Source organism: Bos indicus, chromosome 4 (genome assembly GCF_029378745.1).
Source record: "Bos indicus isolate NIAB-ARS_2022 breed Sahiwal x Tharparkar chromosome 4, NIAB-ARS_B.indTharparkar_mat_pri_1.0, whole genome shotgun sequence".
Taxonomy (NCBI): Eukaryota; Metazoa; Chordata; class Mammalia; order Artiodactyla; family Bovidae; genus Bos; species Bos indicus.
This window is the reverse complement of record NC_091763.1, coordinates 30,745,733-30,764,672: the sequence shown is the minus strand read 5'-3', so window position 1 is coordinate 30,764,672 and position 18,940 is coordinate 30,745,733. Positions and strand designations below refer to the sequence as shown.

The 18,940-nt window shown below is 38.3% G+C and overlaps 1 protein-coding gene across 1 annotated transcript in view; it reads right to left on the bottom strand.

Annotated features, from left to right (window-relative positions):
* Positions 1–18,940, bottom strand: part of DNAH11 (dynein axonemal heavy chain 11) — a 368,614-nt gene that overhangs the window by 254,173 nt on the left and 95,501 nt on the right. The window contains exons 29-30 of the mRNA XM_070787580.1: positions 9,903–10,052; positions 6,554–6,787 (exon numbers count right to left, since the gene is read on the bottom strand). Of these exons, the coding sequence (XP_070643681.1) occupies positions 6,554–6,787; positions 9,903–10,052 (384 nt within the window). The remainder of the gene's footprint in view (positions 1–6,553; positions 6,788–9,902; positions 10,053–18,940) is intronic.

The following is an 18,940-nucleotide window of genomic DNA, read 5'->3' as shown; positions in this document are numbered from 1 at the left end:
CCAACCAGCCCATCCTAAAGGAGATCAGTCCTGAATATTCATTGGAAGGACTGATGCTGAAGCTGAAACTCCAATACTTTGGCCACCTGATACAAAGAGCTGACTCATTTGAAACGACCCTGATACTGGGAAAGATTGAAGGCAGGAGGAAAAGGGGATGACAGGATGAGATGGCTGGATGGGATCACCGACTCGATGCACATGAGTTTGAACAAGCTGCAGGAGTTGGTGATGGACAGGGAGGCCTGGCGTGCTGCAGTCCATGGGGTTGCAAAGAGTCGGACATGACTGAGTGACTGAACTGAACTGAACTGATGTTTGTTTCTTTGTCATTAAGTGTTGAATGGTTTATGATGTCTATCTTCTTTGTGAATTGTACCTTTTCTCATTAAAAATATTTATCATTGTTTCATTTAAAGATAATTTAATAGAAAATGAATGTACCAAAAAATAAATTCAAATTTTAAAAACCAGCCTCAAAACAATCAGTAGAATAATCTAAATAAGACTAGTAATGAGATAGAAAAATAAAAACCATAATGAAGAGGTAACTCATCAAAAAACTGATTTTTACAGAAGTAAAAAAAAAAACTTGGAGAAATTGAGATAGGGTAACTGAAATCAAACTGATGAAATGGGTTCAGTTCAGTTACTCAGTCTTGTCTGACTCTGCAACCTCGTGGACTGCAGCACGCCAGGTTTCCCTGTCCATCTCCACCTCCTGGAGCCTGCTCAAACTCGTGTCCATCGAGTCGGTGATGCCATCCAACCGTCTCATCATCTGTCGTCCCCTTCTCCTCCTGCCTTCAATCTTGCCCTGCATCAGGGTCTTTTCCAAGGAGTCAGTTCTTTGCATCAAGTGGCCAAAGTACTGCAGTTTCATCGTCAGCATCAGTCCTTCCAATGAACATTCAGGACTGATTTCCTTAAGAATTGACTGGTTTGATCTCCTTGCAGTCCAAGGGACTTAGGGGTAAAGATGACTGACATCTGCAACTTCCTTTGAAATGAATCATAAATATAAGGTATGTTGATGGAATAAGAAAGGGTTGGATAAAGCATACATAATATGGTATGAAAGTAAGAAACCACAACAAAATGTTGATTGTAGAACCTAGGTGGCAGGCCTGTACATCACTGTACTATTGTTTCAACTCTTTCATACATTTGAAAAGTTTTATGATAATCGTTGGGGAAGAACTCCTTAAATTACGCATCACAGTAGACAACATTGCTATTGCTATCATTGTTTTCATTGTATCCACCAAAGCTAACACATAGCACTTAAATTTCGTCAAGCATTTTTAAATAGGTTTTTACTGATATTAACTAATTTAATCCTCTAACAATACTGTGATGCCATTATTATCTGTTTTACAGATCATGAAATGGCGGCACATAGAGTGGTTAAATAACCTGCTCAGAGTCATACAACTAATAAGAGGCAAAGCTGAGATTTGAATCTATGTAATCTGGCCTTGGACTTCTTTTCCTTCATTATAAACTAGAGGAAAAAAGTTAGTGAACTGGAAGACAGATTCCAAAAGTCATTGAAATTGCACACAAAAAGGTGGAGAGTTTGAAAATATGAAATAAAGGTTACAAGGCAAGGAAGATCACATAAGACGTTTCAACATACAGCTGATAAAATTACAGAGAAAGAAAACAGAGACCACAGAAACAAGGCATCAAAGGAAAAATGGAAGAGGATTTGCCCAAGTTGAAGACAGACGTGTAACTAAAGATTCCCAAAGCTCACTCAGTCCTCAGCAAACCAAGTTTAAAAAGCACACACACACGCACACACACACGCAAAATACACAAGAGTAAAATAAAACATCAGAAACACAAAAAGAAAAATAAAATTGTATAATCTGCTAAGTCAGATTATTTATGAAGGAAAAACAATCTGATCTAAAACTTTACAACCATAAAAGCCCCCAAATAATGGAATATTTTAAAAATTCTAAATGACCATAATTCTCAATTTTGAATTCTCTACTTAAAACTATCAAGAAAGAAGTTTAAAAAGACAAGGGATCAGAAAACTCCCTATGTATCACTGGGCAAAGAGCTACAAGATATACTTTAAAAGAAGAACTGGACTTAGAAATAAGCAGCAGCGTTTAAAAAAATGAGCAAAGTCATTGTTAAATATATTGCTAAATCTATGTAAGATTTAAAATAATAACAACACAATTAACCAGGGGTTAATACAAAATAAGATTAGACAACAAGAAGTAAATGGGGAAGGAGAGATGGAGAAAAGCACTCTAAGGTCTTTAGGAGGAAGAGGCAGGAACTATTAAAGGCAGAATGTAAGCATCATGAGCACAGGAACTACAGAGCCAGACCCACACAGCCTAGAATAGTGTCTGAAGAGTGGTCAGACTGTCGCATCAACCTGAGTTTGGCAGAAGGGAGGGCATCAATCCTGGTATAGCCACATAAAGGAATATTATTTGACCATTTCTAGTGTGAATTTGATATTATGTGTGTCAAGGGAAAATGTAACAAAATGCATGGAAGTTAAAAACAAAAAGACATTTCTCTTATTTATACACATACAATCAACATGAGTAACTATGGTTACAGGCTTCCCCTCTGGCTCAAATGGTAAAGAATCTGCCTGTAATGTGGGTGACCAAGGTCACATCCCTGGGTTGGGAAGATCATCTGGAGAAGGAAATGGCAACATGGGAACAGCTACATACCAACACATACACATTTATACAGAAAGAAAGAAACAGTTGCTGCTGCTAAGTCACTTCAGTCGTGTCCGACTCTGTGTGACCCCATAGACGTCAGCCCACCAGGCTTTCCTGCCCCTGGGGTTCTCCAGGCGAGAACACTGGAGTGGGTTGCCATTTCCTTCTCCAATGCATGAAAGTGAAAAAATGAAAGTGAAGTCGCTCAGTCATGTCTGACTCTATGTGACCCCATAGACAGCAGCCCACCAGGCTTCCCCGTCCCTGGGATTCTCCAGGCAAGAACACTGGAGTGGGTTGCCATTTCCTTCTCCAATGCATGAAAGTGAAAAGTCAAAGTGAAGTCGCTCAGTCATGTCCGACTCCTAGCGACCCCATGGACTGCAGCCCACCAGGCTCCTCCATCCATGGGATTTCCCAGGCAAGAGTGCTGGAGTGGGGTGCCATTGCCTTCTCCAAAGAAACAGTAGATATAAGGAAAAACTTCTGACATCTATATGCCCAAAAGTTGTCAATGCTTCTCTGTGGGAAGTGAATCTATGAGTATTTTTGAGAGTCAGTTTTAATGAGGTGGGTGAAACCGGACCCTGTTATACAGAGTGAAGTAAGAAAGAGAAACACAAATGCTGTATATTAACACATATATATGGAATGTAGAAAGACGGTCATGACAATCCTACATGCAGGGCAGCAAAAGAGACACATATGTAAAGAACAGACTTTTGGACTATGTGGGAGAAGGTGATGATTTGAGAGAATAGCACTGAAACAAGTACATTACCATGTGTAAAACGGATGACCAGTGCAAGTTCAATGCATGAAGCAGAGAACCCAAAGCCAGTGCTCTGGGACAACCCAGAGGCACAGAGTGGGGAGGGAGGTGGCGGGGGCTCAGGATGGGGGACACATGTGTACCCATGGTTGATTCATGTTGATGTACGGCAAAACCATCACAATATTGTAATTATCCTCAAATTGAAATAATTTAATTTTTTAAAAAAGAAAAAAAGTATTTGCTTTTCCTTTCTGTATCTGAATTTTCATCTTTAACAATAAATACATAATAATGAAATCATGAAACTGAAAATGATAATGTTGATATAAAAAAGAAATATCCATAAAATATCATTGACTGTTTTAAGCATTATTCTAATTATCACAAAAAACAATGGGGGCAAGGAGAACAGAAAGGAGGATCAATTCTGGTATAGCCACATAAAGGAATGCTACTCGACAGTGTCTAGTGTGAATTTAATGAAGAGAGGAGAAAATATTAGCATAGAGTAAGTAGAAATACACTTCTTGAAAGACTGAGGAGTGATCAACAGTACCTGAAATTTAAGACAGGATATTAATTTAAGTATTTTATAGTATCCTTATATATATTTTAAAATATATAATAAAAATACTGCAGTTATAATAATAGCATAGATAACAATAAATCAACTAACCAGAAAGTTAATTTTATGAGATAATAGAATTCATTTCAATTTAATTATCTCAGTTATTTTTATCCATGGGAAAAAACTTAGCTTTCTCATCCACGTGGCATTGACTACAATGGCAGAGATACTGTCCTAGGGAATAAATAGCCACATCTATCCATCTAAGCCTGTAACTTCGAGCCTACTAAGTAGAAATTCACACCCCATTTTCCTAAGGATGTAAAATCAAGAATACACTGTTCTCCAAAAGTAAAGGATACAAAAACTTCTTTAGAAACATAAATAAGTTAGGTGGTTTCTACACAAGATGAATGGAGAAGGAAATAGCAACCCAGGATTCTTGCCTGGATAATCTCATGGACAGAGGAGCCTGGCAGGCTACAGTCCATGGCATTGTAGAGTTAGACGTGACTGAGCACACACACACCCCCAAGATTTTAAGAGTCAAATTAAAAGGAATAATTTTTCCAGTAGTCACGTATGGATGTGAGAGTTGGACCATAAAGAGAGCTGAGCACCGAAGAATTGATGCTTTTGAACCATGGTGTTAGAGAAGATTCTTGAGAGTCCCTTGGACTGCAAGGAGATCCAACCAGTCCATCCTAAAGGAAATCAGTCCTGAATATTCATTGGAAGGACTGATGTTGGAGTTGAAACTCCAATACTTTGGCCACCTGATGCGAAGAACTGACTCATTTGAAACGACACTGATGCTGGGAAAGATTGAGGGCAGGAGGAGAAGGGGATGAGAGAGGATGAGATGGTTGGATGGCATCACCAACTCAATCGACATGAGTTTGAGCAAGCTCCACACGTTAGTGAAGAACAGGGATGCCTGGCGTGCTGCAGTCCATGGGGTCACAAAGAGTCGGACACAACTGAGCAACTGAACTGAACTGAATCAACACAAGTATTCATCATCTGAATCTATGTGATTTCTAAGGCACTCTAGTTAAAATACTGCTAAGAAGAGAAGCAATGCAGAGGAGTGGAAAGCATTCTCAAGCTGGTGGACTGTACCTGTGATACTTACAAATTTTATAACATTCAGAAAGTCATCTAACAAATCTGGATTCAGACTTTATCCACTGAACACAAGAAGGGTAGACAAACTAATACTTAAACAGATAGGGAGTTTGGGATGGACAGGTACACACTGCTATATTTAAAATAGATAACCAATAAAAACCTACTACACAGCACAGGGAACTCTGCTCAGTATTATGTAACAACTTAAATGGGGAAAGAATTTGAAAAAGAATAGATACATGTATATGTGTAACTGAATCACACCTGAAACTAACACAACACTGTTAATCAACTATACTGCAATATAAAACAGAAAATTAACAAACAAACAAACCTTTCAAAGTCTAATATTCCCTTTTTATTAACTAATAATATTTATTCTAATATATAATGTTTATGCACAATCACACCAGCACGGCTTTTTCCAAAATACACAACAATGCTTCTCAAACTCAGTGACATACAAATCTTCTGGGATCTTGTTAAAAAGCATACTTTGGTACAGTAGGTGTTGGGTAGGCCTTGAGATTTTGTATTTTTGTCATGCTCTCTGGTGATACCAATGTTGCTGACACATGGAAAATACGGAGCAGCTTGGCCCTAGAAGATAAGCCTCATATTCTCTTAATCTATAAGCCAAGAGAAAGGTTCTATCTCTGAATTGTTTCACAGCCAAGAGCACATCTTAAGAGGGGAAGTTTAAGGAGAAGTCATAGGATGACCAGGGTGAATAAAATAGAGTTCAAAATAGACTCTTTTCCAAGTTGCTCACCTGTGATTTATAATGAACAGAAAAACAAAATACATGAAAACATTTGTCTTGTTTGAACAATTCTCTATCTTACTGAGTCAAGCAAACTATGCACCAAGTATGTGGTCAGTCTAGATGGAGAGTCTTACCTAGGAAGAAAGAAATTGGTACCATATCTAGGCGTGGGTAATAGATTAGATTCTTCAGAGATAATAGATACGAATGGATGATTTTTATTTTTTATTATAGTTGATTTACAATGCTGCATTAATTTCTGCTGTACAGCCACCTGACTCAGTTATATATATGTGTGTATGTGTGTGTATATATATATATAAAATACTTTTTTATATTCTTTCCATTATGGCTTATTTCAGGATATTGAATATAGTTCCATGTGCTATTAGGACTTTGTTGTTTAAAGATGGATTTTTTTAAACCAATGTAAAAAAAATAAGACCACCACCAAGCAAAAAAATGGGTAAACAAGTGACTGCTAAAATCTTCCCAGCATCATGCCCTTAACACATAAAACACTTCATAAACAAGAATGAAGGAAGGAAGCAAGCTTACCTCTTCAAGTCCCTTAAAATCTCAAAATCATGAACTTTACAAAATACCTGTTTTTTATGGAAATCCTTTAGGGCCGTTTCGTAGCCTTCCTCTAGCCTACTGAAGGCTATTCCTACATCTGTAGTCCACCAGATTTGTGAGCTAGTTAGTGCAACTTGAGCTGGGAAATCAAAAATCCACAGTTCCCTGGGTTTGTCTTCATAGACCGCGATGGCTTCTGTGATGGAATGACGCACTGTCTCTTGCATGGTCCGCTCCAGCTGCAGGAGCCAGGTTTCCACCTTTTAAAGCAAACAAGTGTAGTAACACAGGCTTAACTATGGAAGAAGGATAATGCTATCCTCTCTCAGGCTTGAAGGCTACAAAGAGAGGAAGGCCTCAGGTGGATTTATTGGGTTGGCCAAAAGTTTGGTCAGGGTTTCTGTAAGACCTTATGGAAAAACTCAAATGAACTTTTTGGCCAACCCAATGTTTTAAACTCCTGTACTAGAAGGTAACTCAAAGGGGCTGGTGAACTACTGACAGATGAAGTCTTCCCTACATAAAACTGTCTTCTGCCAGGATACTGCTCATCTTATTTCACCGACCAGCTGTCTCATAAATTTCCACACCCTAACTAGACAAGGTGTTCTCCATTCTTCATTTTTCAGATTTGAAGACCAGAGGGCTCTAGATCAAGCTCCTGTCTGGCAACACACAGTGTTTTGAGAAACCAAACATCACAGCCAGTATGTTAAAGTAAAATTCTAGAGATTTGAAAATCACAGGATATGGATTTAAGTGTACTTGATATACAGTGCTGTGTTAAGTTTCAGGTGTACAGCAAAGTGATTCAATTATACATATATATGAATTATTTTTCAGATTTTTTGCCATTATAGGTTATTACACGATATTGAACATAGTTCCCTGTGCTATAATAGGTCCTTGCTGTTTATCTATTTTAAACATAGTAATGTGTATCTGTTAATCCCAACCTCCTAATTTATCCCTCTGCCCCTTTTCTCCTTCAGTAACCATAAATTTGCTTTCTGTGTCTGTGAGTCTAGTAAATTGATTTTTAAATTTATTTTTGATGATTTTTAAATATACTGAAGATTCTACCCTAAAATTTCCATAGTACCTAGTCTTACAGTGTTTTCAGCAAGTGTCTTAATTATATTCCCTACTGGCTCTCATCTTCACACTTGTCAGAAGTTAGACAGCAGGAGAGACGAGAAAGACGACAACTGCTGACTTGTGAAAATCAATCTTGAAAAAAATTCATTCAAAGTGTATTTTGTTCCCACAAATATACTTGAGCCAGTTTTCCATTCTATCCAAATATGCTTTGTTACATTTTTCTGTATATATGTCTCCCTGAGATGATGTTATATAACAAAAGGATACCTATACCATTTGAAAATAATTGACCACAGTGATAAAAATGACTATACTAAATAAATTCCAAGGACTGTATGAGATCCTGAAACTATATAATTGCTTTCTTTCCCTGCCTCTGTGAAGATGGCAGCAGCGTTCACCCCTACAACCTCTTTCTCTGGAGAACTGGGAAGGAGTGATATGCAGTCAATGAGTTGACAGCCTTCCCCGTTGGAAGAAGGAAGCACGGCCTTCGCTACGGCCCAATATCCTAGGAGCATTCTCTCCCGGCCTCCTAGCCGGGCTTTGTTCCCATGCCCGAGCGCAGGAGATCTAAGCACTACTATCGTCACTCAGTGCAACTCAATGTCACCAAGCAACAGGCTCCTTTAGTAAGTACATCATATATCATTTTAGCAGCTCCCAGATGCTCTGGGATCCACGCCCTCAATATGGCCACCTGTCCTTCAGAACTCTGCAGTCCATCTGGGAAGACCAAACTTACAAGCACAGTGACACATCAGCCCATGTTTAGAGACTATGCCACCAACAGCAACTCAGCTCAATATAAGCTGAGAACTAAGCCCTGATGAGGTGCTCGCTTGATACCTTCTCACATCTTAGTCTTTCATCAGCTTCTGTCCAACCCTTTGTAACAAGAACCATCACTTCCCGTTATCACTAATTATGTGAACATCTATATCTTCAATGAGCCCAAGAGGTCCCAAAGGACAGGTGCTATGTCTTACTCATTTCTGGATCTTCAAAGGCCAAACCCAGTGGCTGGTACATAGTAGGTATTCAATAAACACTTGTCAAATAAAAGGCAAACAGCCAAAATTGGGAGGAACCAATCATAAAAGTGTGGGGTAAGGGGGAAGGCCTAAAGGCAAAGTATCTTTTAATAAAAGAAAGGCAATTAGAGGGTACATGCAGTGCATGCCCAAAAGTCTCTAGCATAAGTTGCTCATACAGGATAAATTAGAGTACTGTGAAAACTTCCAATATCAAGGGTTTCTGCTAGTGATAACCACATCTATCAATTGGACTGTCCTCCTTCCAGGCACTATGCCAGTCAGCTAGCAGTCTGCTGGGGAAGAGGCAGACAGCAACATACTTTTGTCAAGATAGTTTATGGTGATTTTTTCTAATCATTGTAATAATATCCTAAAGAGCCCAAGAGATCAAATATACACTTTAATCAAAGTATTCTACCATCTGCTTTCCCTGCATTTGGCAGGATTTTTCTAGTACAATATTAAAAAGCAACAGAGAAAACCCCTGTAGAAAAAGGAGTTGCCATCAGATTTCTGCAAAGGGCCCTTTAAAGAACCCCCTGCCTCAACCTAAACTGTTCTGTAATAGAGGCTACTCTCTCTGTTACTCTGTGGATTAATTTTTAAGCTATACAAGCATCACCATAAAAAGATGCAATTCCTCTAAATCATCTGAAAACACCAATAGCTCCTTCATAAATCATAACGAGCTGTTCTTACAGATAACTGTTAAGAATATATTTGAGGTGTTTGTGAGAGAAGAGAACATGTTAACTGTCTGTGCATGCAGTAATTGGTATACGTGACATCAGCTTTGCGGACTCAACCAAAGTTATTTACAAGCAGCCGTTTACAACATCCGCCTTGGAATCCTGAACCGGAGCTACTTTCTAATGTGCTCCACTGCAAGGCTCTGCTTCATCCTAATCCTTCCCTGAATGGTAAGCAGGGCTGAAAGTAATTCTCTCTGTAGGAGACTTCTGGGGTCTGCTCATTCAGCCTGTGGCAGTCCTTCCTGTCCAGCTCAACTGCTAGCATCTTCGAGCCCCTGCAGGCTGCTGAAGCCTGATGCACAGAGTAGGAAGCCTGGCAGAGGACTCCTCGGACACACCAGACACATGTAAACAGGAATCTCAAAGCACAAGACCAACCAGAGCCTGACAATTGACATGAATTAACAATTTCTGGTTCCATTCAACTTTTAAAAATGACAGCCCTATCCTCCCCTAGCATAGAGAATCTCACAATCAGCTCTTACATGGCCTATGCATTCACACGCAGCTGGGAATGGGACGTACTCCTTGTCTTTGCTATACATTCCAGCCGCCCTGTGTGCAGAGACATCCTGATCATCTTCAAACTGCAGATCTGCAATGCTGTCGAAGAGTTTGGAAAGGTGGCGTGTAACCTAAGACAAGATACGGGAAGAGAGAAGAGCACTTCTTACTGGAGGTGAATTCTGGGAATCTAGAGAGGTAGCTAAATGAATTCACAAAACTGTCCTTATATCGTCACAGAGTTGCCTTAAAATGCTTTTTTTTCCTTCCAAATAAAAATCACTTCTTCAATTTCAGAGTTTGAAACGACCTTGGTGGAGAAGTAGCCAGGCACTTGAATCACATTATCAGGTGTTGGGAGGTGAATGCTTACCCGGGTAGGTCATGTGTTTTCTCCTTAAAGGCTGGAGACTTACCAACTTCTCTGTCTGTACCATATTCCTATAGCAATCATTCTGCTGGAAATCTTGTGGTCAGGTTATTAAAATTCAGACATGGTATTTTACTTACACCATAAAAACCTTATTAAAAAAAAAGTATTAAACTATTTGAAACAAAAATGTAAATTAGACCTTCTCCTTGGGTCAGGTCGTTTGCTACCAGGCATCTGCTTTGATACTGACATGAGTCCCATAGCCTATTTGTTACATAAGAAGGGTGAATGGGATTCTCCCATTTTCACTGACAAAGAAATTGAAAGTCAAGTATTAGGTGACTTCATCAAGTTGACATTGGTAAATACAAGTGGCAGTTAGATCTTAAACCTGCAAATCCAGGCCACATTTACAAAGTTCAAATTCTTCTGGCCTCATAACCTTTTAGATCCTAAGTTGTGGGATTCCCAAAAGAATCCCCAATAATATAACATACTGAACCCTGCATAGGTCCAGACTACTTGAAATATAAAACAAACCAAGTTAAAAAACAAAGATCTGCATTTGTTCTGCTAGAGGTCAGTTCAGAGATGAAAGCCCAATTGGCCTCCATATAGAACATTAGAACCAGTAAGCCTTCTCCATCTGGTCGTATCAGAACAGACTGGGACCGGCCTCTCCACCTACAAGGGCTGGCGAGGAGGAAAGGAGAGGAAGACACGTGTTCTGCAGGCTCTCAGTCAGGCAAGCCACTCTACCTCCTCTGGGGTAGACCGAATAAAGGGCAGCGTGAACCACGGGAAGTATCAGGAGTGGGAACAAGTATTCCCTCCTTATATGTGGCACAACTAAAAGCTGCAAAGGAGAACAGTTTGGTGAATCCTCAAAAAGTTAACATAAGGATTTCCCTGGTGGTCCAGTGTTTAAGCAGCTGTCTGCCAAAGCAGAGGACACGGATTCCATTTCTGGTCTAGGAAGATCCCACAGGCTGCAGAGCAACTGGATCCATGAGCCACAATGACTGAGCCCATGCTCCACAAGAGAAGCCACCGCAAGAAGCAGCCCATGTACGGCAACTAGAGAGCAAGCCCCACTTGCCTCTGCTAGAGAAAGCCCACATTCAGCAATGAAGTTCCAGCACAAAAATGAATACATAAAATTAGAAAAAGAATAAAGAAAAGGTTAACACAGACTTGCCATAAGACTCAGAAATTTCATTACTAGGTATATACCCCAAACTACAGAAAACAAGTACTCAAAATACCTGTACAAAAATACTCATAGCAGTATTACTCACAAAAGGTGGAACAGACCCAGGTGTCCACTGACGGACGACAGACACACTAGGCATATCCATGCAATGGAATACCGCTCAGGCATCGGAAGGAATGAAGTGCTGGTGCATGTACAACATGGATGAAGCTTGTCGAAAACGTCATGCTATTAGGAGGCGGCCGGGAGGAGCAGGCAAGGGAGTGTAGTGACTCCTTGATGGGTGTGGGGCTTTATATCAGGGTAATAAAATAATTTGGAATAGGCAGAGGTAACAGATGCACAACACTGTGAATGTACAAAATGCCAATGAATCATACACTTTAAAATGCCCAATTTTGTGTTGTCTCAATTTCATCTCAATAAAAATAATAAAAAATAAATAAAAACCAGAAGATGGTTTCAAGCCACAGAACGTTTCCTAGCACATAGCATTACAGCCATCTCTGTAATGACATTTTCATGAAATACAGTGTAACCAGACTTGATAACTATCCCAGCAGCAGCTCCTAGGAACAACGGCAACCTGCCTAAATTTCCCACATGACAAGACCACTATCAATATTGGGAAGGAACTCAAGGGTGATTTAATCTCTGAAGCTTTTAGCCTTGATGTTTTTGCTGAATTCGCTGTTTTAGTATCGAAGAATATCACAAGGAATCTTCCCAGTTGAAAACAGATAAGTTTTCTGCGACTCTCACTTTCCGTGTAGACAGAGTGGTAGCCGATGATCATTGCTTGGATTATCACAGTTACCGCATCCCTGCACATAACCCAGAGGACATTTACACACAGTCTCTCCAATCATCTCACAGTTCGCTGTCACAGCTGAAGCGGCCAGCAAGTGCACAGATGTTTAATGGCTTCTACTGCATAATGGGCCTAAATAATATTCAGGTGCAAAGCTGCAGGATAAATGAGACCTCAACTATCAGACACCCTCACACATCACTGCTTTGGCCAGGAAAGCGTTTCACAAGAACCTCTAATCCTGAAGTCATTCAGTGGGTGATCAGGACATGCAAACCCCACAGCTTGCTGTTCTCCTGTGACTTATACCTGGCATGCTGGAAGTTAGATAGTTTCTTATTCTGCCCTCCACTTCGAGTTTCTGAGAGAACACAACCATTTTCTTAACTAACATGCATGCTGTTGCCCTCAAATTAGTTCCATTTATTTGTACTTGTTAACACAAAATTTAAATTCCTTTTGGCTAGTTGGGTCTTTGGAAAGATCTTTAATTTTACAATTAAAAAAAAAAACAAACTGATGCCTCCCTCTTTTTACCTAAGAAGAAACAAAATGGATATGAACATTTCAAGTCATGAAATTCAATAATTTGATCAAATCTTGAACAGATTTCTAAAAGGTTAGTGACAAAAACTGAAATGTTGTTTCACTGACTTAGAGTAAATCAGGTGCATCCACCCTTTGGGGTGTAGGTATTCAGGCAGGTCCTGATTAGAACAGTAGTGCAGGATTGTAAGAACAACTGTGCAACCTCTACAATCAATGGGTAAACATGCAATTGTGCTCTGGCCTTGAAAACTTGTTGTTAAAATATTAAAATCCCCCACTTGTAAAAGAATGAAACTAGAACACTTTCTAACACCATACACAAAAATAAACTCAAAATGGATTAAAGATCTCAACGTAAGACCAGAAACTATAAAACTCCTAGAGGAGAACATAGGCAAAACACTCTCCGACATACATCACAGCAGGATCCTCTATGACCCACCTCCCAGAATATTGGAAATAAAAGCAAAAATAAACAAATGGGACCTAATTAAACTTAAAAGCTTCTGCACAACAAAGGAAACTATTAGCAAGGTGAAAAGGCAGCCTTCAGAATGGGAGAAAATAATGGCAAATGAAGCAACTGACAAACAACTAATCTCAAAAATATACAAGCAACTCCTACAGCTCAACTCCAGAAAAATAAATGACCCAATCAAAAAATGGGCCAAAGAACTAAATAGACATTTCTCCAAAGAAGACATACAGATGGCTAACAAACACATGAAAAGATGCTCAACATCACTCATTATCAGAGAAATGCAAATCAAAACCACAAAGAGGTACCATTTCACACCAGTCAGAATGGCTGCGATCCAAAAGTCTACAAGCAATAAATGCTGGAGAGGGTGTGGAGAAAAGGGAACCCTCTTACACTGTTGGTGGGAATGCAAACTAGTACAGCCACTATGGAGAACAGTGTGGAGATTCCTTAAAAAACTGGAAATGGAACTGCCTTATGATCCAGCAATCCCACTGCTGGGCATACACACTGAGGAAACCAGAAGGGAAAGAGACACGTGTACCCCAATGTTCATCGCAGCACTGTTTATAATAGCCAGGACGTGGAAGCAACCTAGATGCCCATCAGCAGATGAATGGATAAGAAAGCTGTGGTACATATACACAATGGAGTATTACTCAGCCATTAAAAAGAATACATTTGAATCAGTTCTAATGAGGTGGATGAAACTGGAGCCTATTATACAGAGTGAAGTAAGCCAGAAAGAAAAACACCAATACAGTATACTAACACATATATATGGAATTTAGAAAGATGGTAACAATAACCCTGTGTACGAGACAGCAAAAGAGACACTGATGTATAGATCAGTCTTATGGACTCTGTGGGAGAGGGAGAGGGTGGGGAGATTTGGGAGAATGGCATTGAAACCTGTATAATATCATGTATGAAATGAGTCGCCAGTCCAGGTTCGATGCACGATACTGGATGCTTGGGGCTGGTGCACTGGGACGACCCAGAGGGATGGTATGGGGAGGGAGGAGGGAGGAGGGTTCAGGATGGGGAGCACGGGTATACCTGTGGTGGATTCATTTTGATGTTTGGCAAAACTAATACAATATTGTAAAGTTTAAAAATAAAATAAAATTTAAAAAAGAGAAAAAAATTATTAAAATCCCTCTCACTCTTGGTTACAGAAGTACAGGGAAATAAACTGTAAATAAATATTTAGTACACTAACTGAAAATACTAAAAAAGTAAAAATTGTTTTAGTTCTTTATAGGAAACTTATCAGGAGTAGTTCAAACAGCACTTGCCTCCTCCTTCTCATCTTATAACTGAAGATACCAAATAAGCATTATCAATTTTCACTTCTTTGCTACACTTCCAACTTCATCACTAATTCTCTCTTTTGATGGTGTATTTTTTTTCTTTTATTTTTTTAAATTATTATTATTTTTTACTTTACAATATTTTATTGGTTTTGCCATACATCAACATGCATCTGTCTTGGGTGTACACATGTTCCCCATCCTGAACCCCCGCTCCCACCTCCCTCCCCATACCATCCCTCTGGTGTATTTTTATAAAATATCAGGTGGGTTCTTCTCTGGGGACAAATTTGTAGCACACTATGTTCTCTGCTGACTACGTGAGAACTGAACAGCAAATGTGTGATGGCCAACCACAGACAGACTTTGAAAAGTGTGACATTACTGATCATGTGTCAAGATGCACATCTGTCATTCATGTGGTGATTTTTGTGGACTGAGGAACCAGCAATTAAGTTTGTGCTTCTCAAGATCAGTCATAGTGAACACACCATAGTATGTGAAATGTGAACCATGTTATTGGGGGAAATGGAGTTATATAATCAATCCTTGATAACTGAAATTAATATTTTTAAGATTTCTGCACAAGGAGAACTGCCAAGAACTTTCATTTATCTGTCTGTAAATAAAGTAAAAAAAAAAAAAAAAAAAAACTACTCATCTCAGTAATTTTAATTTAAAATGAAAACTAATACAATGATCAGATCAACAGTCTACTCTATGTTCACCTAGAGAACAAAGGGAAGAAAATGAAATTATGTAGCTTCTACATATGTGTCTATGCATAGTTTCCATGTATTGCTATGTACTAACTTCTCTGTATGGCTATCATACATTCTCAAAGCTTTCCCCATTGCTTTTTGCTTATATTTCATTGCATATTTGCCCATCTATGAAAGATGCTGCTGTTGATTAACAGAGATAAAATAGACACAAAGTTCTAATGTCATTCCTGGCATGGTGAACACCTCAGAGTTCACACATACATAGTACTTAACTCATTTATTCATAATGATGGTAATACTCATGATAGTATTTGTGAGAAGTATATAACGTCCAAAATGTAAGCAGTCTTATCTATTGTGAATATTATCCTCTGGAACAAGAGAAAAATGAGTCTATTACTTTTACATGTACAAAAATTTAAGCCTGCCAAAATGTTGAATAGTTTGTTGGAGTGTTTTATATTTTTAATAATACTCAGTATACAGTACATGGACACATATCGTTGTTTGAAGTCTAAATATGCAAAAAAAACTTTTAGGAATAGGTTTAATCAGCTATAGCACTTTCATACAATGATAACTTCTACGGACATTAAACATCATGTTGTAGAAGAATATTTCAATTTTTATTAAATATAATGTTCTGACCTACACAAACACATTAAAAAAAACCCACCATAATCACTCAAATATAGCATCAAGGAGTACGCTAATAACATTCTGATCTTCTATATTTTTCAAACTTTCAGTAGTGAACATGCAATTATATAATTCAGAAAAACTATATTTGTTGTTGTTCAGTTGCTAAGTTATGTTCAACTCTTTGTGACTCCATGAACTGTAGCATTCCAGACTTCCCCATCCTTCATTATCTCCCAGAGTTTGCTCAACTTCATGTCCATTGAGTCAGTGATGCCATCCAACCATCTCATTCTCTGTTGCACCCTTCTCCTCTTGCCCTCAATCTTTCCCAGCAAAGATTATATTAGTTTTTTATAAATTTTGTAAACCATTATAGCTAATATTAGGTATCAGATATTACCTGGTTTGCTTTTACCAAAACTAAAATCATAGTATACATACTATTCTGCCATTTGATTTTGCATTTATCAATATAACTTGGATATAACTATATTATCAATGCTGATTCTGTATTTCTTCCTAAACATTTTTAGCATGTGTATATAAATGTATATAAGTGTGCTGACAACACAAACTGAGTTTTCAAATAACCTTTTAAAATATAAGTGTATACAGAGAAAAGTAAAAAAAATCATGTGTGTACAGCTTAATAAATTTTAGCAAAGTGAAAAAAACTCTTGTAAACACTGAGACAATTAAGAAACTGAATACATCTATACCCAAAAAACTCCTCATGGCCCACGTCAGTCACTAGTCCCTCCTCTCAAAAATGGACATTACATAATAAAGGCCATATACAACAAACTCACAGCTAACATCATTCTCAACAGTGAAAAGCTGAAAGCATCCCCTCTAAGATCAGGAATAAGAATAGGTGTCTACTGTCATCACTTTTATTCCACATAGTTTTACAAGTCCTAGCTATGGCAGTCAGAGAAGAAAAAAATAAACAAATAAAAGGAATCCAAACTGGAAAAGAAGTAAAACTGCCAGAAAACATGACATTCTACATAGAAAATCCTAAAGATGCTATCAGAAAACTACTAGAATATATCACCGAATTCAGTAAAGGTGCAGGATACAAAATTAAGGGAATCCCGTGGTGGTCCAGTAGAGGGGACTCCCAGCTTTTACTACCAAGGGTGTGGGTTCAAACCCTGGCAGGGGAACTAAAATCCTGCAAGCCAAATGGTGCAGCCAAAAAAGGAATTAATACACAGAAATCTCTTGTATTCCTATATATTAATAACAAAATATCAGAAAGAGAAATTAAGGTAACAATCCCTTTTTTACCACCACATCAAAGAGAATAAAATACCTATAAATAAACCTGCCTAAAGAGGCAAAAGACCGCTACTATGAAAACTATATGACACTGAAGAAAGAAATCAAAGATGACACAAACAGATGGAAAGATATACCATGTTCTTGGATTGGAAGAATCAATGTTGTCAAAATGACTGTACTACCCATGGCAATCTACAGATTCAATGCAATCCCTATCAATTTACCAATGGTACTTTTCACAGAACCAGAACAACCTTTTGTTTTTAATTTGTATGGAAACATGTAAGACACAGAATAGCCAAAGCAATCCTGAGAAAGAAAAATGGAGCTGGGGGAAATAGGCCCTTGACTTCAGACTATACTGCAAAGCTACAGTAATCAGAACAGTACAGTGTTGGCACAAAAAGAGAAATGAAGAGCAATGGAACCGAATAGGAAGTTCAGAGATAAATCCATGCACCTATGGTCAACTAATCCATGACAAACGAGGCAAGAATACACAATGGAGAAAAGACAGTCTCTTCAGTAAGTGCTGCTGCGAAAACTGTACAGTTGCATGTAGAAGAATGAAATTAGAACATTCTCTAACACCATACACAAAAGTAAACTTAAAATGGATCAAAGATGTAAATGTAAGGCTAGTACTATAAAACTCTTACAGGAAAACATAGGCAGAACACTCCCTGACATAAATTGCAACAATATCTTTTTGGATCCACCCTGCTAGAGTAATAAAAATAAAAACAAAAATAAACAAATGAGACCTAATTAAACTTAAAGACTTTTGCACAGTAAAGGAAACCATCAACCAAACAAAAAGAGAACCCACAGAATGGGAGAAAATGTTGGCAAACAAGGTAACCCACAAGGGATTAATCTCCAAAATATACAAACAGCTCATGCAGCTTTATGTTCAAAAAATAATCAAAAAAGGTCAGAAGATCTAAATAGACATTTTTCCAATGAAGACACATGTTCAAAAAGCATGGTACATATACACAATGGAGTATTACTCAGCCATTAAAAAGAATACATTTGAATCAGTTCTAATGAGATGGATAAAACTGGAACTTATTATACAGAGTGAAGTAAGCCAGAAAGAAAAACACCAATACAGTATACTAACACATATATATGGAATTTAGAAAGATGGTAACAATAACCCTGTGTACGAGACAGCAAAAGAGACACTGATGTATAGATCAGTCTTATGGACTCTGTGGGAGAGGGAGAGGGTGGGGAGATTTGGGAGAATAGCATTGAAACATGTATAATATCATGTATGAAACGAGTCGCCAGTCCAGGTTCGATGCACGGTACTGGATGCTTGGGGCTGGTGCACTGGGACGACCCAGAGGGAGGGGAGGGGAGGGAGGAGGGAGGAGGGTTCAGGATGGGGAACGTGGGTATACCTGTGGCAGATTCATTTCGATATTTGGCAAAACTAATACAATATTGTAAAGTTTAAAAATAAAATAAAATTTAAAAAAATTAAAAGAAAAAAAGATGCTCAGTATGGCTAATTATTAGAGAAATGCAAATCAAAACTATAATGAGTTATCATTTTATACCAGTCAAAATGGCCATCATCAAAAATTCTACAAACAATAAATGCTGGAGAGGGT